Source organism: Rhinopithecus bieti, unplaced genomic scaffold, assembly GCF_001698545.2.
Source record: "Rhinopithecus bieti isolate Rb0 unplaced genomic scaffold, ASM169854v2 scaffold_31531, whole genome shotgun sequence".
Lineage (NCBI taxonomy): Eukaryota > Metazoa > Chordata > Mammalia > Primates > Cercopithecidae > Rhinopithecus > Rhinopithecus bieti.
Window position 1 is genome coordinate 184,232 of NW_016814088.1, and position 19,908 is coordinate 204,139.

The following is a 19,908-nucleotide window of genomic DNA, read 5'->3' on the forward strand; positions in this document are numbered from 1 at the left end:
CTATATGGGCCTAATGGGGCATCTGACTCTCTCCACATGCCTTCTTCACAGGACTAGCTTGGGCTTCCACACGGCATGAGGTTCTCAGTGTAGTTGGACTTTGTACATAGTAGCTGGTTGGCCTCTGAGCAAATGTTCCAAGAGGACCCAGTGGAAGCTGTGAGACTTATGTCCTAGATATACAAGTCTAAGGACATTACTTCCTCACATTCTGTTGACCAAACAAGTCTCTGAGGCCCACTCAGATTCAAGGGGAGAATGAAACTTACTCTAAATCGGAGAAGTAGCAAAGAATCTGAGGCCATTTTAAGACATGCACTGCTATTGTAGGTTAAAGGAACTGTGGTTCAAAAAGATTAAGAGACTCATCTTGGACCCAGACCAAAGTTTCCCAAGGCCCACACCAGTAGTCTCACTATGTCATGGTATCTTGTCAAATATAACATCCATGTTTCCATACATTCTGGCACAGAGATGTGGGTGGCGGCAAGTGGGAACTTGTGTAAGTTTTGTGTTCTATGAAACTGCTCTACGTTGTTTGAGAACCTTCAATCCAGATGGAGATGTGTTTGGCAGTGCGGAGGTCCTTATTACCTCTTCTTCCACATGCATCACCGGTAGCAGCATGGGTGATCTCACTATTATTACAACAACTAAATAGCCATAAATGATATTTGCCCAATTTGCTGCTTTGGGATTATTTTAATACTTTGTGTGTATGTATTTTATTAACACTACTGTTACATAATTGACGGTCACATACATATAATTGCTCACACACTTTGATCCTACAACTTTTCTATCTCTCAGTTGGATCTAAAGGAACAGTAGGCTGCTGAAAACGCTTGGCTTTAGCTCCTGGAACAATGCTCCATGAGAACACTTGAGAACTAAGCAGGTGAAACTGAGGCACTACTTAAAATGTTTCTTTGGCCTGTGAAATGAGAGTTCCCTTTATCTGTAACTCTTTTTTGAATTACCATCCTTTTTCTAGGATTGATATGTATGTAGAAGGCCTGAAGGACCTGAGTGACATGATTATGTTCTTGCCACTCTCTCTGCCTGAAGAGGAGATGAATCTTGCACACATCCTTGAAAAAGCCACTACAAGATTCTTCCCTGTCTGTGAGAAAGTAAGCAACCAACTCCTGTCCTGCTTTATGACATGGATCAAGGGGAGAAAACAAACAATACTAAAATAGACAAAGAATTTTATCAATAAAGATCTCCAAACCCTTTGTGAAAGCTCAAAATTCTTCCCACACTTGCAGTTATACGACAAATCTGCTCTCCTTCGTCTCACCCTGGCACTATCTGTGGTTCTGGTGCTGATAGAATTTCAGTTACCTGCTTTAAAATAGGGCCTAATAAATAAGATTCTAAAGGAGGAAATCCCACACTAATGAGAGAGCTGGGGGAGAGGGGATGGATATTATTTCTAAAATACACTGGACAGTCCTGGGGCTCAGGGCTGTTTATAAGGTTAGAATTCTGTGCAGTATTCTGAAAGTTAAAAAATTGTTTTAAACATAATGCTTCAGCATTCATGTCTCTGCATTTTTAACATCTGTAAAATGCTGTCTTAAAGCTTGCACTTAGTCAGGGTGGATGCCTTCTTTAGTTATCAATGCTCTTCACCTCCAGGTGCATTGATTATAATATTGGTAAGTCTAGGAAAAGATGATGAAAATGTTAGGGCTTGGTAAAACAAAGAAAAAAGAACCAGATAAGTTTTCAAACTCAACTGCCATGCTGGGTTAATCTATCCTTTTTGGGTTGAATAACAATAGTCCTCATTAAATGATTTAATACATATATTTGAATATATTTATCATGATCAACAATTTTAGAGCCTAATCATGTAACATAGATTATCTCGTTGATACTTATGTATTTGGCATAGATGACAGATACCCTAACTTCCTCAGTTAGACTTTTCCCTTAATTACACTTGGTGAGTTCCTAGCTCCAACTGGATCAAACTGTGAATATTCTACATCCCCAGGTTTTCCCCATATTGTTTCCTTCAAAAGTATTTCAAAGATAATATATTCTTTTGTAATCAGCATGTAATTTAAGATCTTTTATCATACAAATACTGACAACAGAGTGAATGTTTACCACCACCATGTGGTAAACTAATGCATGAAGCTTTTGTTGTAAAATACTATGAAGCACAGACTCCTCGTAACTAAAAATGGGACTGTAACTGCACTAAGAACAGTGCTAAAAATAATAATGGCTCACCTTTACTGAGTGTCAAGTGCCGTGCTATACAATTTGCATGCATTAGTCCATTTAATCTTCATAATAACTCCACAAGATACTATGTGGTTGCTTCATCTGTAAATAAGAATAAATTATTTCCTCATTTACAGATGAAGCAACTATATCTTAAAGAAGCAACGTAACTTGCCCAATGTCATACAACTAATAAAGTTGGAACCTGTACTCTGGTCTCTGCTGAAGTGTCAAAACATCATGAAGTCTACGGCCTGGAATGGACCTTAGTGACCACCTCCTCCAAACTTACATTTCATTTTGTATTTGATCAATTTTGACTCAAAGTCATAATTTACAGCCTTATTTGAAGGAAATTTGCTTATAAAAATGAGGGTTGGGTCCCTCTGAGAATGACCCTTTCCTGATGTTCAATTTGGGCCCTAAAAGTGCCTTGGACATTAAAAGTTATAACTATGCCTAAAAATAAAGGGGTAATTTGAAACAAAATCGGTTTTGTTTCAGAATTGTTCCTCTTTAAGAGAGAAAAAATATCTACTCCTGAGGAAGTAGAGTGTTGGTTTAAATAAACCCTCCTTCTCAAACCTTTTCGTTAATAATTGAACATTTAAATGTCAAAGATGATTTGAGTATTTAGAGGAAAAACTAACATGAAAGAAACAGGTTTGAACCAAAATGTCTTTTATTTGAATACTGAATACATTCTGTTAGGACGTAAGAGTGTGCTAAGAATAAATTTTTTTAAAGAAAAAAATAGCACTGGCAGCAATACAATTAAAATGGAAAAAGTATAATTTCTAATAATTTCAAATATAACACAAATGACAAATAGATACATTAGCATTCTGTGAACTCCACTTAAGAACTGCTTTATGTGACAAGTTGTAGTTTAAGCTTACTTGAAACATGAGTATTCGGAATTTTCAAAAAATACCAAATATATAGAAAATAGACACAGCAAATGGAAGCTCGTATCATGATTCATTAGACACTTTTAATGAAAACAGTGCTTGACAATTAGAAAACAGTTAAAACTTTGCTTTAGAAAAAAACTACCTCAAAGTAATGTTCATATTAGAGGTGACAGTGCTATTTGTGTTTCTAGCATTCCATATTGAAGTTTATCTTTTAAATACAAAAAAATATGCTCTGCCCATTACAGCAGGATGACATGAACTTAGTTTTCTGTTCCTCCAGATGCTTAGAGCAGCAACAAGACAAGTCTCAGGATCATCATGAGGCTGGATTTAAAATAAAACAAAGACAAAGGGAGAGTCACTTTTATCTGGCATAAGACAGAAAGGGCCATGCACTCGCCTACCCATTGGTGTTACTAATCTCGGCTTGGGGACTCTCCCAGTTCAACCCCTTGGAGGATTAAAACATCCCAGACATAACTGAATTAGCCACTTTAAAATGTTCACTAAATGAATAAGGAAAAATCAGAACCTGCTGTCCTGAAACTTGGATGAGGGTTTATAAGACAAAGGTTTGGGAAGAAACAAACTTTCAAAAGCTAGTAAAATAAAGCAACTTGAAAAAATAATCAAGGACCAACTTGGGGGAGTTACTAGTTACTAATTTAATCTCAGCTACTTTCTATTAACTGAGGCCTTCTTCTGGATGCATAAACCCTACTTTTTTTTTTTTTTTTTTTTTTTGTCTGATGGAGTCTCACTGTGTCACCCAGGCTGGAGTGTACTGACGCAATCTTGGTTCACTGAAACCTCCACCTCCTGAGCTCAAGCAATTCTGCCTCAGCCTCCCAAGTAGCTGGGATTACAGGTGCCTGCCACCACACTCGGCTAATTTTTGTAGAGATGGGGTTGTGCCATGTTGGCTAGGCTGGTCTTGAGGTCCTGACCTTGAGCTCCTGACCTTAAGTGACCCGTCCACCTCAGCCTCCCAAAGTGCTGGGATTACGGGTGTGAGCCACCACACCCAGCCCATAAACTGTACTTCTGATTCTTCCCACCACCAAGTATCACTTTTAGAACAGGGCTATAACTGGAAAGCTGTCTTTTGTAATTACACTCCTGCTCCCCTCCCTGAAAATTCTAGTCACACTAGAATTCTAGTGTGACTAGAGTGGAAAAGTAGTAGTGTGACTGAAGTAGAAAGAGGAACATTAAAATTATTCATCACGCTACCACCCACAGAAAACACTACTAACAGTTTGAAGTATTTCCTTCCTGTTTTTTTATACACAAACATTTTAAATCACACTATATTTGGCTGTTTTTTATCCTGTTTTATACCTTACTTATGTCAATAAGATTTTCCAATGCCACCAAATCATTTTTGAAAATATAAAAATGTGGCCGGGCGCAGTGGCTCAAGCCTGTAATCCCAGCACTTTGGGAGGCCGAGACGNTCTGATTCTTCCCACCACCAAGTATCACTTTTAGAACAGGGCTATAACTGGAAAGCTGTCTTTTGTAATTACACTCCTGCTCCCCTCCCTGAAAATTCTAGTCACACTAGAATTCTAGTGTGACTAGAGTGGAAAAAGTAGTAGTGTGACTGAAGTAGAAAGAGGAACATTAAAATTATTCATCACGCTACCACCCACAGAAAAACACTACTAACAGTTTGAAGTATTTCCTTCCTGTTTTTTTATACACAAACATTTTTAAATCACACTATATTTGGCTGTTTTTTATCCTGTTTTTATACCTTACTTATGTCAATAAGATTTTCCAATGCCACCAAATCATTTTTGAAAATATAAAAATGTGGCCGGGCGCAGTGGCTCAAGCCTGTAATCCCAGCACTTTGGGAGGCCGAGACGGGTGGATCACGAGGTCAGGAGATCGAGACCATCCTGGCTAACACGGTGAAACCCCGTCTCTACTAAAAAATACAAAAAACTAGCCGGGCGAGGTGGCAGGCGCCTGTAGTCCCAGCTACTTGGGAGGCTGAGGCAGGAGAATGGCGTAAACCTGGGAGGCGGAGGTTGCAGTGAGCTGAGATCCGGCCACTGCACTCCAGCCCAGGCGACAGAGCGAGACTCTGTCTCAAAAAAAAAAAAAAAAAAAAAAAAAAAAAAAAAAAAGAAAATATAAAAATGTAATGCTCACTCAATATTCCATTAAATGGACAAAACATTTATTCAAACATCTCCTTACCGGTGAACTGTTAGGTTGTTCCTAATTTTTCAGTCTATCGTGTTTTCATTGGAAATAAAGTTACAATGAACATCAGTCTTTGTGCATATCTCACTGCTTTGGAATAAATTCCAAAAAGTGAAAATGTCTATCAAAGGAAATAAACATGTTTATAGCTTTCAACATATAAAGCCAACTTTCCGGAGAAATTTTTTAAATGTTATCTCTAAATTTTATTTGGTAATATGCTTAATCTCATGGATAGAAGTTTAAGCTTACTTGAAACATGAGTATTCGGAATTTTCAAAAAATACCAAATATATAGAAAATAGACACAGCAAATGGAAGCTTGTATCATGATTCATTAGACACTTTTAATGAAAACAGTGCTTGACAATTAGAAAACAGTTAAAACTTTGCTTTAGAAAAAAACTACCTCAAACTATGTTCATATTAGAGGTGATTACGGGATCAAATTAAGAGAAACTTGAGGCTCTCTGTTTATCTTTTAAAAAATATTAAAACCTCTCTCTTAAAACTCTTAAAATATTAAATTTCTCTCCCTTAAAAACTTGAAATAACTGTATCACATTGTCACTCTGTCAAACTTTCTAAAAGGGACTGAGTATTAGATTTAAATGAACACATTTACTGTCGCAGATGGGTGAATCTTGAGGAAAAATGAGGCTGAGTTTAGCTCTTTCTTCTGAAAAAGGCTTGTGACTCAATACTACAGCAGCATTACGCATAACCAGTAAGAATGTTCATGGGTACATCAATATCAAAGACCCACTGAATCCATGCTATCTTAAGGTTTTTACTGTCATGCTTACTGTAACAAAAAGGACTTTGATCTTTCGAATTAAAATTGATGTTTCCCAAAAATTCAGCACTTCAAAACAATAGCAGAGGAAAGTATTGATCAAAATAGCTTTACTTACCTCAAACCTGCAACCAGACCAGTAGGCATTATTTTCTTGGACCTCTTAAATCTCACACCCATTATGGTAGCCAGGAAGAAAGCTGTAACTGAAAACCAAACTAATTCATAAACCAGAGTTTCAAACATGTTATCCATGCTTGTGGGAAAACAGTGGGTACCATTTAAAGCTTTCTAACATTACAACTATTATGGATAGGTACTGAGTTGCCATTGTCTTGAAAAGATAAAGTGCTCTATTAAAACACTTCATGGGCTGGTGGCTCAAGCCTATAATCCCAGCACTTTGGGAGGCAGAGGTGGGCGGATCACTGGATGGTGGGAGTTCGAGGCCAGCCTGACCAACGTGGAGAAACCTCGTCTCTACTAAAACTACAAAAAAATTTAGCAGGGCGTGATGGCACATGCCTGTAATCCCAGCTACTTGGGAGGCTGAGGCAGGAGAATCGCTTGAACCAGGGAGGTGGAGGTTGCAGTGAACTGAGATTGTGCCATTGCACTCTAGACTGGGGAACAAGAATGAAACTCTGTCTCAAAACAACAAAAAACAAACAAACAAAAAAAAACACTTCATAATCTACCTCATCAAAAAGGTTTCTGGGTAAACAAACATGTTAAAATCAATTCCTGAAATATCTTCAAAAGAGAAAGACTTTTCTTTTCTTTTCTTTTTTTTTTTTTTTTTTTTTTTTTTTTTGTTGTTGTTGTTGAGACAGAGTCTTGCTCTGTCACCCAGGCTGGAATACAGTGGCATGATCCCAGCTCACAGCAACCTCCACCTTCCGCGTTCACGCAATTCTCCTGCCTCAGCCTCCCGAGTAGCTGAGATTACAGCTACGCACAACCACATCCAGTTAATTTTTGTATTTTTAGTAGAGACAGGGTCTTGCTATGTTGCCCAGGCTGGTCTTGAACTCCTGGTCTCAAGTGATCCACTGGCCTTGGCCTCCCAAAGTGCTGAGATTACAGGCATGAGCCACCACGCCCAGCTAAGAAAGTCTTTTTCTAACCTAAATTTCTATTCACAGAACACGCCTTGAAGGCTAGCACTGAGCTTTATTCAACTTCCCTCAGAAACACTAAGTAGTACACTTGGACCCACAGGACACACTCAATAATGTTCAGTTAACTGAACATAAAGAAAATAGTTAATGTATCTTTTACAAGTAAGATCTGATTAATAAAAAAAATACTTAAAAGAAGGCTGACTGGTTTTGTTTTGTAGCATTCCATTTTGGAGAATTTGATGCCTGGAGACTAAATAGTCTAAGCAATAGTATTTTATTCAGAAGCATCATGTCAGCCTTTTTAGAGCTGTACCTATGAAGGGAGAGGTAGTTTTATGTAAGAGATTAGGACATCAATGCCACAGTTTAAAACAGCTTTCAAAGAAAACTGTTTATTGACATAAAAAATAAAATGACTGACAATAAGTACTTGTGAACTATTTAAATGCACATCAATAAAAATCCTAGTATCACTATATCTGGCCGATACATGTAACATAACCTCATTACTAAAATATCCCTACCCCTTATAAAAATGACTAAAGAAAAAAAAAAACCCAAATCTCTCTCTCCTTCAAATATAGAACAATTTTGTCTTCATTTATATTTTTTTCCATACAAGACCAAGGCACTTTGAATAATAAATCAACTAGAGAAAATGTCTGTCCTTGGCATAGTTTTCTAAACCTTCACTGTATATCTCTTTCAAGTGAGATGAAAGTCAAGTGTCCTGGTGACTTTAAACACACAGGTTTCCATTTTTTCTGTGGCTATTCTCCCACTAAGCTTAACAAGGGAAGAAGCTAAAAAAGTATCTGCCTTGCTTTTTTAGGTTAAGTCTTAAGGCAGTGCAGAATCTAAAAGCTGTTTGTGAATTAAATGAAATAATGCAAGGCTGTCTCTTTTTTAGTTAATCTCACAGCAATGTGAAAACTATGCTAAATATGCATTTGGGAGAGTTAGCAGAAAATCTGAAAATGATTCCTTGATTTTCCTAATTCAATTTTCAGGTAACAGGTTTTATAGAAATATTCTTCTGAGTTGGAAGGCCTGGTAGCAGTAATATCATTTTTTATCAGGTCTTTCTAGAAAGGAGTAAGTGTTGTATTCAGCCTCAACACATGCATATGGCCATTTGCCATTTGACTAAATATGTTCTAGTGTATCTACCATAGGGTATCAAAAAGATCACCTCCAATGTTTGAGTCTCTGTAACCAGGAAAAAATGCCTTACTTACACAGTGACACTTTTACATCTCGTTTGTCATTGGAGACACGGTAAGCTCCATAGCCAGCCAAACATCCAACAAAAAGACCAGCAATCAAAGATAGAACACCACCTAGGCGGGAAAAAAAATATGGGCTCACAAAGAGAATCCCGAAATGAAAGGAATTCATTCCATTACTTCTAGTATGATACAGGCACCTTCAAATGTATTCCTACTTGGGCACAGTAATGGCCAAAGCCAAATGAAGAACAGGCCTCTTCATGGATACTTTCTAGGAGATGACTGTTTCCTGCTGAACCCAAATGCAAGGGAGAGGAGCCCTGTGGGTGCAGCAGTGCAGGCGGTTAGATGTCACTTGGGGGAATAAGAAAATCTGCCTTGTGCTAGCGGCTTGGACATTGCATGATGTTGGGCAATTATTTAACTTCCTAAGCCCTTCTTTTTTAATTTTTTCTATTCTCCTTGCCTCCTTTCTACAGTGAGGTTGTGATGATAAAAACTAAGATGCAAAGGTATTTTTAGTTTATAGAGGTAAAGACAGAAGTGCTATACAAACCAAGTAATAGTTCCATCCTGAATAATTTACAAACCTTCAAGCCTCAAGATGTCAGGACTCAAGGACTAATGGAGGCCCTACCAAGAAAGAGGAAGAACCAGAGCACTGACCCCAGCTACCCAGTCCCTATCCCATGCACTCACCCCACCAGTACACTCCCAGCTCCCAACCCATACACCCGCCCCAGAGCACTGTGACAAACACCAAGCACTTTCTGTGCACTGGACAGTGGGTTACATGCCAGTGACACTATAAATAAGACACACACAATCTTTGCTTCATGGAACTCACCCTATTTAGAATCTATTGGGTTAAAATCCCTTGGGGGGGTAGGGTCAAAGTATCTCTATTTTTAAAATATCCATTGGAAATTCAAATGTGCAGCCAGGGTTAAGAACCACTGCAGCACATACATGCGTACACACCCAACACACACACACACAACACATAAACACAACACACAAAAAACACACACCCAACACACACACAATGCACAACACACACATCCCACACACACCACACACAACACACACATCCCACACACACAAACACAACACACACACAACACACACACACACACACACACACACACACACACCAGAGCAGCATCCTGAAAGAGAAGACAAACACGTTAGGTTCTAGTCCTAATTCTTTCACTTGCTGGCTAAAGGACTCTGGCTAAGTCACTTAGCCTGTCTGAGTTTTAGCAGCTGTAAAACAGGGTTCGTCATCCATGCCATATATACATATAATGGCTTGGAATGTTACAGTTGGAGATAATGTTAAATTATACATTGTTTCCTCCAAAAGCTATTCTTCAAACACAGTAAGATGATCTTTTAAAAACACGCATCTGGACAGGTCACTCTCCTAATTAAAAACCCTTAGTGCTTCCCAAAACTCTTAGGAAAAAAATCCAGTTTGCTATTTTATGGGAACCCTGGCCTTCTTTCAGTTCTTTGAATATACCAAACTCTATTCCTCATGGCTTTTAGACATACTGTTCCTTGTGCAGACTATTTGTCTCTGCACTTCACTTGGCCAAGTGCAGCTCACCTTCAGATGTCTGCTTAAGTGTTGACTTCTCTGACCCACCATTCTGAACGAGGGCCCCCATCATAGTCTTCCACTATTCCTGATCGTACGTTCACATGCTGTTCATGGATTGAATGTCAGTCTGCCCTTACTCACTTGTGAGCGCCATTCTTTTTGCTCATTGCTGTTTCCCCAGGGTGAGACACAGGGCCAGGTACATAGGAGCACTTGATAAATACTGATTTAATGCATCCCTGTTATGGGTCATATTCAAGCAGAAGATACAAGATAAGGATATTGTTAAAGAGATTAAAACATTTTCTGAAATGCACAACTAGGTGACCATTAAGGTGTCTTCCCACCTAGAGATTCTATGATGCTCTTTTCTGTATACCCTGAAGATTTCTTAACTGTGCTCCCCACCACCACCATACACACACACTTAAGTATGTGGAGAAAGTGGCAGTGTCTACACTTCAGTCTTGATGAGATCAGACAGCAAACAGCAGGGGCACGCTCACCAGCACCAAGAACCAGGAAGGTTCTTGAGAAATTTCATCTTGCCTGAGGAAGGTGGCAGTACTGTGAGCTGTTTGACAAGAAAGCCACGCTATTGGAAGGAAGCAAAGATCCTGAGAACAAGCTCAGTACCCCACAGTGGGGGCTACAAGAAAAGCAGCTCTACACTCTTTCCTTCCCACTTCCTGGGAGGCCTGATCTGGGTGGGGCAGTCGTGGAAGAGGAGTTTTAAAAGGAGTTGAAAGATGCCTCTGGGAGCTTCCCTGCAGGTGCTCTTGTGGTCCTCAGAATAGCAGCCTGCCCAGCAAGCACACCTGAGCCTCTCTGGAGGGATGGCCGTGTCAGTGCCCTTCCCTTCAACTGGAGTAGAAAGGTGTAAGGTCTGGTTCAGCCCTAGCGGGGGAGAAGGCAGGAATGCCATCTGGCCCTCTTTCACTCTGGGCACTCAGTGTTACCTGGCCTAAGAAGGGCCTCCATATCATAGTGTCTTCCTGATCATCCACCTCTCTGGAGACCTACCTGGGAGGAGGGGTGAGCCTAGGCAAGCACAGTGGTCAGCATCCTGTGTCCCGCCACTGGCTCCCCTCTCTCCCCACTGTACCCCCACCAAAATAAAAATCTATCAGCTTCTCCCTTTAACCCAACTTGTGTCTCACAGCTGGTCTAGTTTAGGATTTAGATACATCCATGTCCTCCCACCAAACACCATTTCAACATCACATCTTTCACCCACCCAAGATTATTCTCAATAACTATCCTGTAGAAGGGTCTCCTGACCCAGCTACATAGGACTCATACCTAGGGAAGCTCTAAGTCAAAGAGAGTTAATTCACCTTACAGACACATTCTAAGACATTTGGGCCACTGGCAGCTTAGAACGTAATACAAAACTAGAGTACAAAACTAGAAAAAGGTATTATGCCTCATTGGTTCACAGACCTTCCACTGGCAGGGCAGTAGCAGCAGGAAAAAAAAAAAAAGAATATTAACTTTATTCTATGCCAGGCACCATGTGAAATGTGTACCATGCATCATCTTATTTAATCCTAACAGATTAATTTACAGGTGAGGAACTGAGGCCCAGATATTGAAACACCTCACCTGAGTATCAGTGTTAGTAAGTGGTAGTGTCAAGACTAGAATGCAGGAATGCATGATTCTGTGGCCCATGCTTTTAACTCACACTATACTACAAAGTGAGCTTCCTTGTGAACCCATAATACCCTTGGGAGCTTCCAGGATCACTTAGTGGGGGGCTCTTGCAGGAGGCCAAGGAACCATATTGTGCAGGTGGACAACAGCAAGCCCTTGAAATCAGAGACCTCACAGCTAATGTAATTTCATTTGTTCCCACCAGCTGGTAAACACTGAAGAGACTTGAGTTAGAATGAAATGATTCCTTCCATTCCAACACACACACACACTCACTTTCTCTCTCTCTCTCTCTCTCTCTTTCTGCTCCGCCCACTGTCTTTCCACCTCTCATAAAGACAGGCAAAAATGCCCAGATGTTCTTTTCTATTCTGTAATAGAAGTTATTTAGACATTGTCTTTGACAATGAAATTTTTTTTTTCAAAAGCAATCTTATCAGCATTTTAAACCGAGTCCTCTTTAAAGTAGATTATGTAACATCAACCTCTGAGTAGTTGGTTTATAGGTCTTACTTTGGTGCCACCATCTTTTTCTCCTTCAAATACGTATCTCTAATACATACATTAAGGAAGAAACAATGAACAAAAATCCAAGGTGAATTATAGGTTTTAAGGAATCATAGATGATGGTCATTTCTACCCTGCCAGCCCCCCAGCTATAAGAGCTATACTGTGTTTCTGGTCTTTGACTTCTTAGCAGCCTTTAATGAAGGAAGCTAACTGGTAACCATGTAGACCTGGCTTTTTCACTCAAATTCAAGTCAACCACTGCCACAAATACAATACCCTTTGAAATAAAAAATTTCATTTAAAAAATTTCATTAAAATGTAAGAGACAGTTTGTCAGAAAGACGATTAAAGGTTGTACATATATATATACACACACACATATATATATATGAAACATAACTAGGAGACATCAAGACTATAAATGATTCTAAAATAAAAGTAAGATAAAAAATCTTGACCTTTCCTTTTCTCCATAAAACCCTTTAATTGATTACCTCAGTTTTTTTCCCCCCTCTTTTGGACAAAGGTGAAAAGACAACTTTGGATATGATAATTGAATATTTAACAACGCTTTCATTGCAACACACAGGATCAATAGAACTCAGTTTTTTGGTACCACGATTATGTAAAGAAAAAAAAAATCCTCATTTAATAATAAGCAATGGTCCTGAGGGAAATTAAATCAATTAACTATGCAACTGATAATGAAGTGAAGTGAGAGTTTGTGGTGGAAAAGAGGCCCAGAACCCCCAGGTTGGAACACTCTGTTATGCCCAACCCCACGGAAGCCTCTTCCTTTCATGAATCCCTTCCATAACATGCTGGTCTTCAGCCACCTCTAAGGCATCTTTAGCTTCTCATCCTACTTACAGACCCTCAGATGACCTAGCACAACCTCCAAACCCCCCACTAATTCCCTTTCATAAAAATTTGGGTTAGGCTTACCTCTCCGCTTATATCCAAAAATGCTTCCAAATGTCACGAGGGCTGCATAACCAAAACCGATCAGGTCCATTGGCAAGGTTGCAATTCTAAAGCAAGGGGGAAAGGACAGATTATACAAAATAAAAAGTTTTGGGTATGGAATGTATCTAAAAATGATATGCTTACATGGTTTGGCTGTGTGTCCCCACCCAAATCCCATGTTGAATTGTGATCCTGAGTGTTGGAGGTAGGGCCTGGTGGGAGGTGATTGGATCATGGGGGTGGTTTCTAATGGTTTAGCATCATCCCCCTAGTGCTGTCTCATGATAAAGTTCTCACAAGATCTGGATGTTTGAAAGTGTGTAGCACTTCCCCCTTCATGCTCTCTCCCACTCCTGACGCCATGTGAAGATATGCTTGCTTCCCCTTTGCCTTCCACCATGGCTGTAAGTTTCCTGAGGCGTCCCCAGCCACACCTCCTGTACAGCCTGGTTGAGTTGATTAAACCTCTTTCCTTCATGAATTACCGAGTCTGAGTGAATTACCGAGCAGTGTGAGAACGACTAATACAAAGGCATTCCACAGAATTACAGAAATTAATTTCTCTAATCTACTCAAGAAGGGAAGTTACAGGCATGAGCACCATGCCTGTAATCCTAGTATTTTGGAAGGCCAAGGCAGGCATTTGGCTTGAGCCCAGGAGTTTGAGACCAACCTGAGCAACATGGCAAAACCCCTTCTCTAGTAAAAATATAAAAAATTAGCGGGGTGTAATGGCATGCACCTGTGGTCCCAGCTACTCGGGATGCTGAGTTGGGAGAACTGCTTGGGCCCGGGAGGTTGAGTTTGCAATGAGCCGTGATTGTGCCACTGTACTACAGCCTGGGTGACAGAGTGAGACCCTGTCTCAAGGGAAAAAAGAGGTTCAAACTTCACCTCTCCCAACCCTCTGCTATCCCCTTCATCCTCATCACTGTTAAGCACACTCCGTGGGATACCTCAAGCTGATTCTCCTCTGCCTGTCTTCAAGATCTTCCATACTCTCAGCTGTTTAATTCTTTCTACTTCCCCAAATAAAACTTCTGCTCTGGTCAGCCAGGTCTCTTCACTGAACTGGGACACTACAATCTTCACTTTTCACTTTCCTGCCTGAAATGTCCTCCCTCCCTGTCCACCTCCAAAAGCCCGACTATCCCCTGTACCCCACCTCCCTTTGAATCTTCTCCCCTGACTTCTACCCTTATTAACTACCTCCTAACTTCCTTAACTCTAGCCTGTACTATCAAAGTGATCTGGAGCAAATGGCTTCTTCCTCCTCTAAATTCCTTAACTTCCACAACTCCATCTTATAATTCTTTTATGTTTGTAGATATTAGTCCTCCCATTCTTTACAGATGGATGTCTTCTTAGAGATTGAATAATTCAGTTTAAACAATGGCTTTGTCATTAGTTTCCTTGCAAGACAGCTCTTCTGTGGTAGCAGAGACATCCACACTTAATCAATGGCAAATCACTAGAGAATACAATATAGCCCCAGCATGAAGTTAAATGGATGACAATGACATCCTACTGTGCATCATAGCAGCAGCTGAAACATACCCAGTAGTGAGAAGTCCCACTGAAACCCTGCCCACAATTCTCTCAGATGCAGGAGATAGTGTGCCAGCCACAGGCTAGAGATGTGGCTACTGGGCCTCGGACCATGCCCCTCCCTCACCCTGAACTCTCCCTGCAAGTTAGGAGAATAGATGAAAAGAGTTCTGGAGTTCCATACAGCTTTTTAAGGTCTAAGATTCCTAGTGGTGCCTTTATTTCTGAGCTTTCTCACATCCATATTTCCTTCACAGGGAAGGTAATTATCTTTGTAAATATAAGGAATGGTACATGAGATTCCTTGCATATTTCTATAATTTTCTCATTGCTTATCATTTAGGTTAATGGGCCTTTTATCTCCCACAGCAATTGGTAACAAATTAATGTAGAAGAATAGAAAAAGGGGCCAGACGAGGTGGCTCACGCCTGTAATCCCAGCACTTTGGAAGGCGGAGGCTGGTGGATCACTTGAGGTCAGGAGTTCAAGACCAGTGTAGTCAACATGGTGAAACCCGGTCTCTATAAATATACAAAAAATTAGCCGGGTGTGGCATCATGGTGCATGTCTGTAATCCCAGCCACTCAGGAGGCTGAGATAGGAAAATCCCTTGAACCTGGGAGACAGAGGTTGCAGTGAGCTGAGATTGTGCCACTGGACTCCAGCCTGGGAGTCTCAAAAAAAAAAGAAAGGAAGAAGAAGAAAGAAGAAAGAAGAAGAAAGAAGGAAGAAGAAGAAAGAAGAAGAAGAAGAAGAAGAAGAAGAAGAATTAGAAGAAGAAGAAGAAGAAGAAGAAGAAGAAGAAGAACAAGAAGAAGAAGAAGAAGAAGAAGAAGAGGAGGAGGAGGAAGAAAAAAGAAGAGTTTTGAGCTGATCTCAGAGTCATCAACTAGAACTTACTATGAAGAAGGGCATGGGGGAGGGAATCTGAGACACAGGAGATGACAGCACCAAAAAGGAGGCAACAGTGAAAAATGCTCAGCATCTACAGGAAGGAGAACTAAAGCAGGAGAGCTCATCTGTGCCTGAGAAGTGGTACAGTAGGATGTTACACGTAGGGAGAAGCTGGGTCCAAAAACCGTTTGCTGACTGAATGATGGCTAAACAAATAATAATAATAGAGAGGTTATAATGTTTTTGAGCAATTACTATGTGCTAGGTGCCATTCTAAGGCATTCTAGGTGCCTTACATGTATCAACTCATGTAATCATGACCACACCCTGTGGTATGTACTATCATGATTATCCTCATTTTCCAGATGAGGAAACTGGCGCACAGAGAATGCAAGCAATGCCCGAAGGTTATATGGCAAAACAAAGATTTCTGACTCGGGGAAGTCTCAGTCCTAACCTCTATACAACTTCACCTCTGATAACTGAGCCGCTGAAAAAAGTGAATATGTAAACCAAACATGTTCTTCAGAGTTTTCAATTCTGGATCAATCACATGCTCTTCACAGCTTAAAGTTGTGACCACGGGGCACTGTGTTCCATCTGGTAACTTACAATGTTCAGCCCCATGAACTTCTCATGTTTGGTCCTACTTACTACTTTCTAAAGGAGCTAACCATATGCTCTAAAGTATGCTTATCTTTAAACCTGATACCGCCACTTACTAGCTGTGGAAACTCAATAACTCAGTTTCTCCATTTTTAAAATAGGGATAACAAAAATATCTACCTTATAGGATTGTTCTGAGAATTAAATGAGTTAATACTGTAAAGCACTTAGAACAGTGCCTTGCACATACTGAGCACTCAACAAATATTAGCTGCTCCAATAACAATGATTCTTCTTCTCATTCACCCTTACATCTATTTTGAGCTTGATGTGTGTAAGGCTATTACCATTTCAGCACACTGAGAAAACTGAGGTAGGGTGAATTTATGATTTACTTAATGAATCATACCATAGTATCGTAACATATATTTGTACTCAATTCAACTTAACAGCTATTTATTGAGCATTTTCTTTGTGAAAGGCAGCAGGAAGCAATGGTAAGTGCTTAGACATGGCCTTGGTCCAGTACAACACAGCTGTAGGAGGCAGATGTGTGAATGAGCCCTAAGAGGAGAGGTGTGGGTACCATAACAAGGAGTGGCACCCAGCAAGGACTGGGAGCCTAAGGAAGGATGCCCAGATAACACAGGGTTCCAGCTGGGACCTTGGAGAGATGTTGTGCCAAACCCCTATTAACCTCAATAAGGAAGGCAACAGGTTCAAGAGGCCAAAACAGACCCAGAGCCAGCAAGTGAGACATGGGGTTTCATTAGGGGCTTACATACAGAGGAGGGAGTCCAGCGGCGGTGAGCTGGGCAGGAAAACAACTGCTTGCAAACATCATGCAATTTATGTAGCATTTTCACTTAACACCCTCCCCTCAATGACCTCCTCCTGGCAACCATGATTTAACTCAAACTTCAAGGCCTCAATTCCCCATATGGCCCCTGTTCTATGGGACAGGTGGGGCAGGGGCTCAGATGTTCTTCATAGACAAGAAACAAATCTCTGGGTTGGGCAGGCCTGGGTTCCCTAGTTCAGAAAACACATTCAGGTTCATCTGCCACACAGGGTCATTCTAAGGGTATGCTTTAATTATTGCTGTCAGGTGCATTTACCCTACAGGGGAGCATAAGTCAAGCAAAGAGGGTGGCAGGGAAGGGTGTTCCTGGCAGAAGAGAGCGCATGTGCAAGGCCCTAATGGCACAAGAAAGCATGTTCTCAAAATGAAAAGTGCAAGGGGCTTGTGAAAAGAGAGGGAGCTGGTGAGAAAGACAGGGCTGTACACCCACATAAGCCCCATAAAGGGAGTCTGGTTCTGCCCTAAGGGCAGAGAAGGATCACTGAAGGGAGCCTCACAATCAGATTTAAATTCCAGCAAGCACTTCCCAGTTGCAGTAGTGAAGATGGGTTGTGAAGTGAGGCAGGGAGATACATCAGGAAGCTGTTGCAGTAAAGTAAGCAAAAGCCTAGTTGATAAGGGTAGGCTTATCTAGAGAAATGGCAATGAGAATGGAGAGAAGGTGGACAGATTTCAGAGGTTCAGGAGGTAGAATCAGCAGAATTGAATTCGAGGAGGGAAGGGAAAGTCAGGGGTGAATCAGAGATGACTCACCCCTAGGTATCTGGCTTAGACAATTAGGAGAAGCAGGGAGTCAGGGAGCCTCATGCTATTCTCTGAGACAGAGAACATGGGAACAGCAGAGGGAGGTGGTTAGGAATGATGGGACGTGTTTGGAATGTATTCAGTCTGAGACGCCCAACACACAGGAAAACACCATTACATACAGATCTGAGGCTTATGAGAGCACTTTCATTATCAGGTGTAACTTCTAGACCTAAGTGTCTCCTAAAGCCAAGTAGCTGTTGTGAAAGATTAATTCCACTCCATCCTGAGCCCCCTAGCTCTTCCTGCGATCTTCTCTTGAGGATCCATACGCTTTTACTTGGTTGGGATTCTCTCGCCTCTCAGCCAGTCAAGCTCCTTAAGGGCAAACCCAGGGCGCACAAGGCAGGTACTTAAAATACTTGTTAAATGAATAAATGAGTGAGTGAACCAAAGGAACAGCTTCTGCCTGAAGACATTCTGTAACTGACCTACCCAATACAGCTTTATTGCCAGGAAACAGGCAGCTCCTTAATCTCCTTAGTGAAGTGACTGCTGTTCTAAGGAGGCAAAATAAATCTACTCCCAATGCTTGTAAGAAGATTCTGTTCTCAGAGAGAATATTCAGACAAAAGAATCACCTTTTCCATGACGGAGCCATGTGGCCAGGCCAGAAGGACACATTAAAGCCAGAGGCTGTGTTAACATGAAAGGGATAAGGTGGGAGAGGATGTGCACAGCACATCACACGCTCTCATCACAAATGCGACGCTCAAACCTTGGAAGGGCTAGAAAGCATCTTGGATGCAATGCAGCAAAACGATTTACTATACTAGGTACAAAACAAGGCCGACCGCCCCAAATCCTCCAAAATTTGGAGAACTAAGAGATTTTCAGTCAACTGTTATATAAAAAGCATTTTCACACGCTAAAGATATAACAATTACCTACCCGTGAGCTCTTGGAGGGCACAAAAGGCACATTTTCGAGTGGGGTCTGGCTGGGAAAGTTAAAATCCTGCCAAGCATTTTGCAATGGTCCATGAGCCCACCCCACCACCCCAGCTCCAGGAAGGTAGGAGGCAGGATAGGTGGGATATTTAGGGATACCAGAAGGCAGAAACTCGGGAAATTCCCAGGAGGAGGAGGAGAAAAATGATACCGGGGAGGTAAGACCGATGCCCTGCAAAATCTCCTCAAGGTCCTCTGCATCATCGTTTGCTATACAGGTTTGGCGCGGGGGAGGGGATGCCCAGTAAGCAACGCCCCTTATATTTCTGCGGTTTTGTAAGAAAATTCAGAGCAGGAAGGTCTCCATTGCGGGATGCACAGCTCACCTGCAGCCCCGAGCCCTCACTGCAGCTGAAAAGACAGAAGTCTGGGGCTAGCTGCCGCCACGCGCGGTACCTAGAATCCGGAAGCAGTCTCCGCGCCAGCGCTGTCCCACCCGGCGCCCAGCAGTCTCGCGCTGAGCAGAGGCCGCTCCCTCCCGGAGACGCCCTCCCTGCCGCGCGCATGCGCTTTGTCCCTTCTAGCCTTGCAGGGCTGTGTCCTGGCCATTCCCTGCGGCTGAATCGGGTCAGCCTGTAGGTCAGGCAGCCAGGAGGCCCTGCACTGCGACATCCGGGCGGTAGCTGGACCCGTTGCTCCGTCTGTCCTACCTTCGGCCCTGTCCTGGAGCCAGGGCGGGGGTTTCCTGCCAACCGCCTGACGGAGCGGGACTGGCAGGAAGCGTATCTGGATGTAGCCAAGATTACAGAAGGCGAAGATTTTTAAGTTAACTCCATTGATCATTCAAGGGACATTTCCAGAACCTCTAAAAGGCAACCCGAGGTCTCCTACACACCCTCTAGCAGATTGTCCCCATTGTCAGTGGAGGGAGCTAAGGTTCGGTGAGGTCCAGTGACTTAGTTGTCCCAGGTCAGAATCCAAGTTTGCCTGGTTTCAAAGCCCAAGCACCCTTCATTACACTATGGGATCATCTAGATGTGG

General features: G+C 41.6%; 1 protein-coding gene across 1 annotated transcript; it reads right to left on the minus strand.

Moving 5' to 3' along the window:
- Positions 1-2,905: 2,905 nt before the first annotated feature.
- On the minus strand, positions 2,906-19,417 carry TMEM14A (transmembrane protein 14A). The gene is made up of 5 exons (XM_017849612.1): positions 19,254-19,417; positions 13,242-13,327; positions 8,534-8,635; positions 6,290-6,377; positions 2,906-3,482 (listed from the first exon to the last, which is right to left on the minus strand). The coding sequence occupies exons 2-5, from the start codon at positions 13,309-13,311 to the stop codon at positions 3,443-3,445; spliced, it is 300 nt and encodes a 99-aa protein (XP_017705101.1). The 5' UTR covers positions 13,312-13,327; positions 19,254-19,417; the 3' UTR covers positions 2,906-3,442.
- Between the last annotated feature and the right edge of the window lie 491 nt (positions 19,418-19,908).

Bases quoted from the DNA above. Each gene is read 5' to 3' on its own strand.
- TMEM14A (XM_017849612.1), bottom strand. From the start codon at position 13,311: ATGGACCTGATCGGTTTTGGTTATGCAGCCCTCGTGACATTTGGAAGC. The intron at 6,378-8,533 runs GTAAGTAAGGCA...TTTGGTTTTCAG, and splicing joins AGATGTAAAAGTGTCACTGT to TTACAGCTTTCTTCCTGGCT. The intron at 3,483-6,289 runs GTAAGTAAAGCT...TTTTAAATCCAG, and splicing joins GGTCTGGTTGCAGGTTTGAG to CCTCATGATGATCCTGAGAC.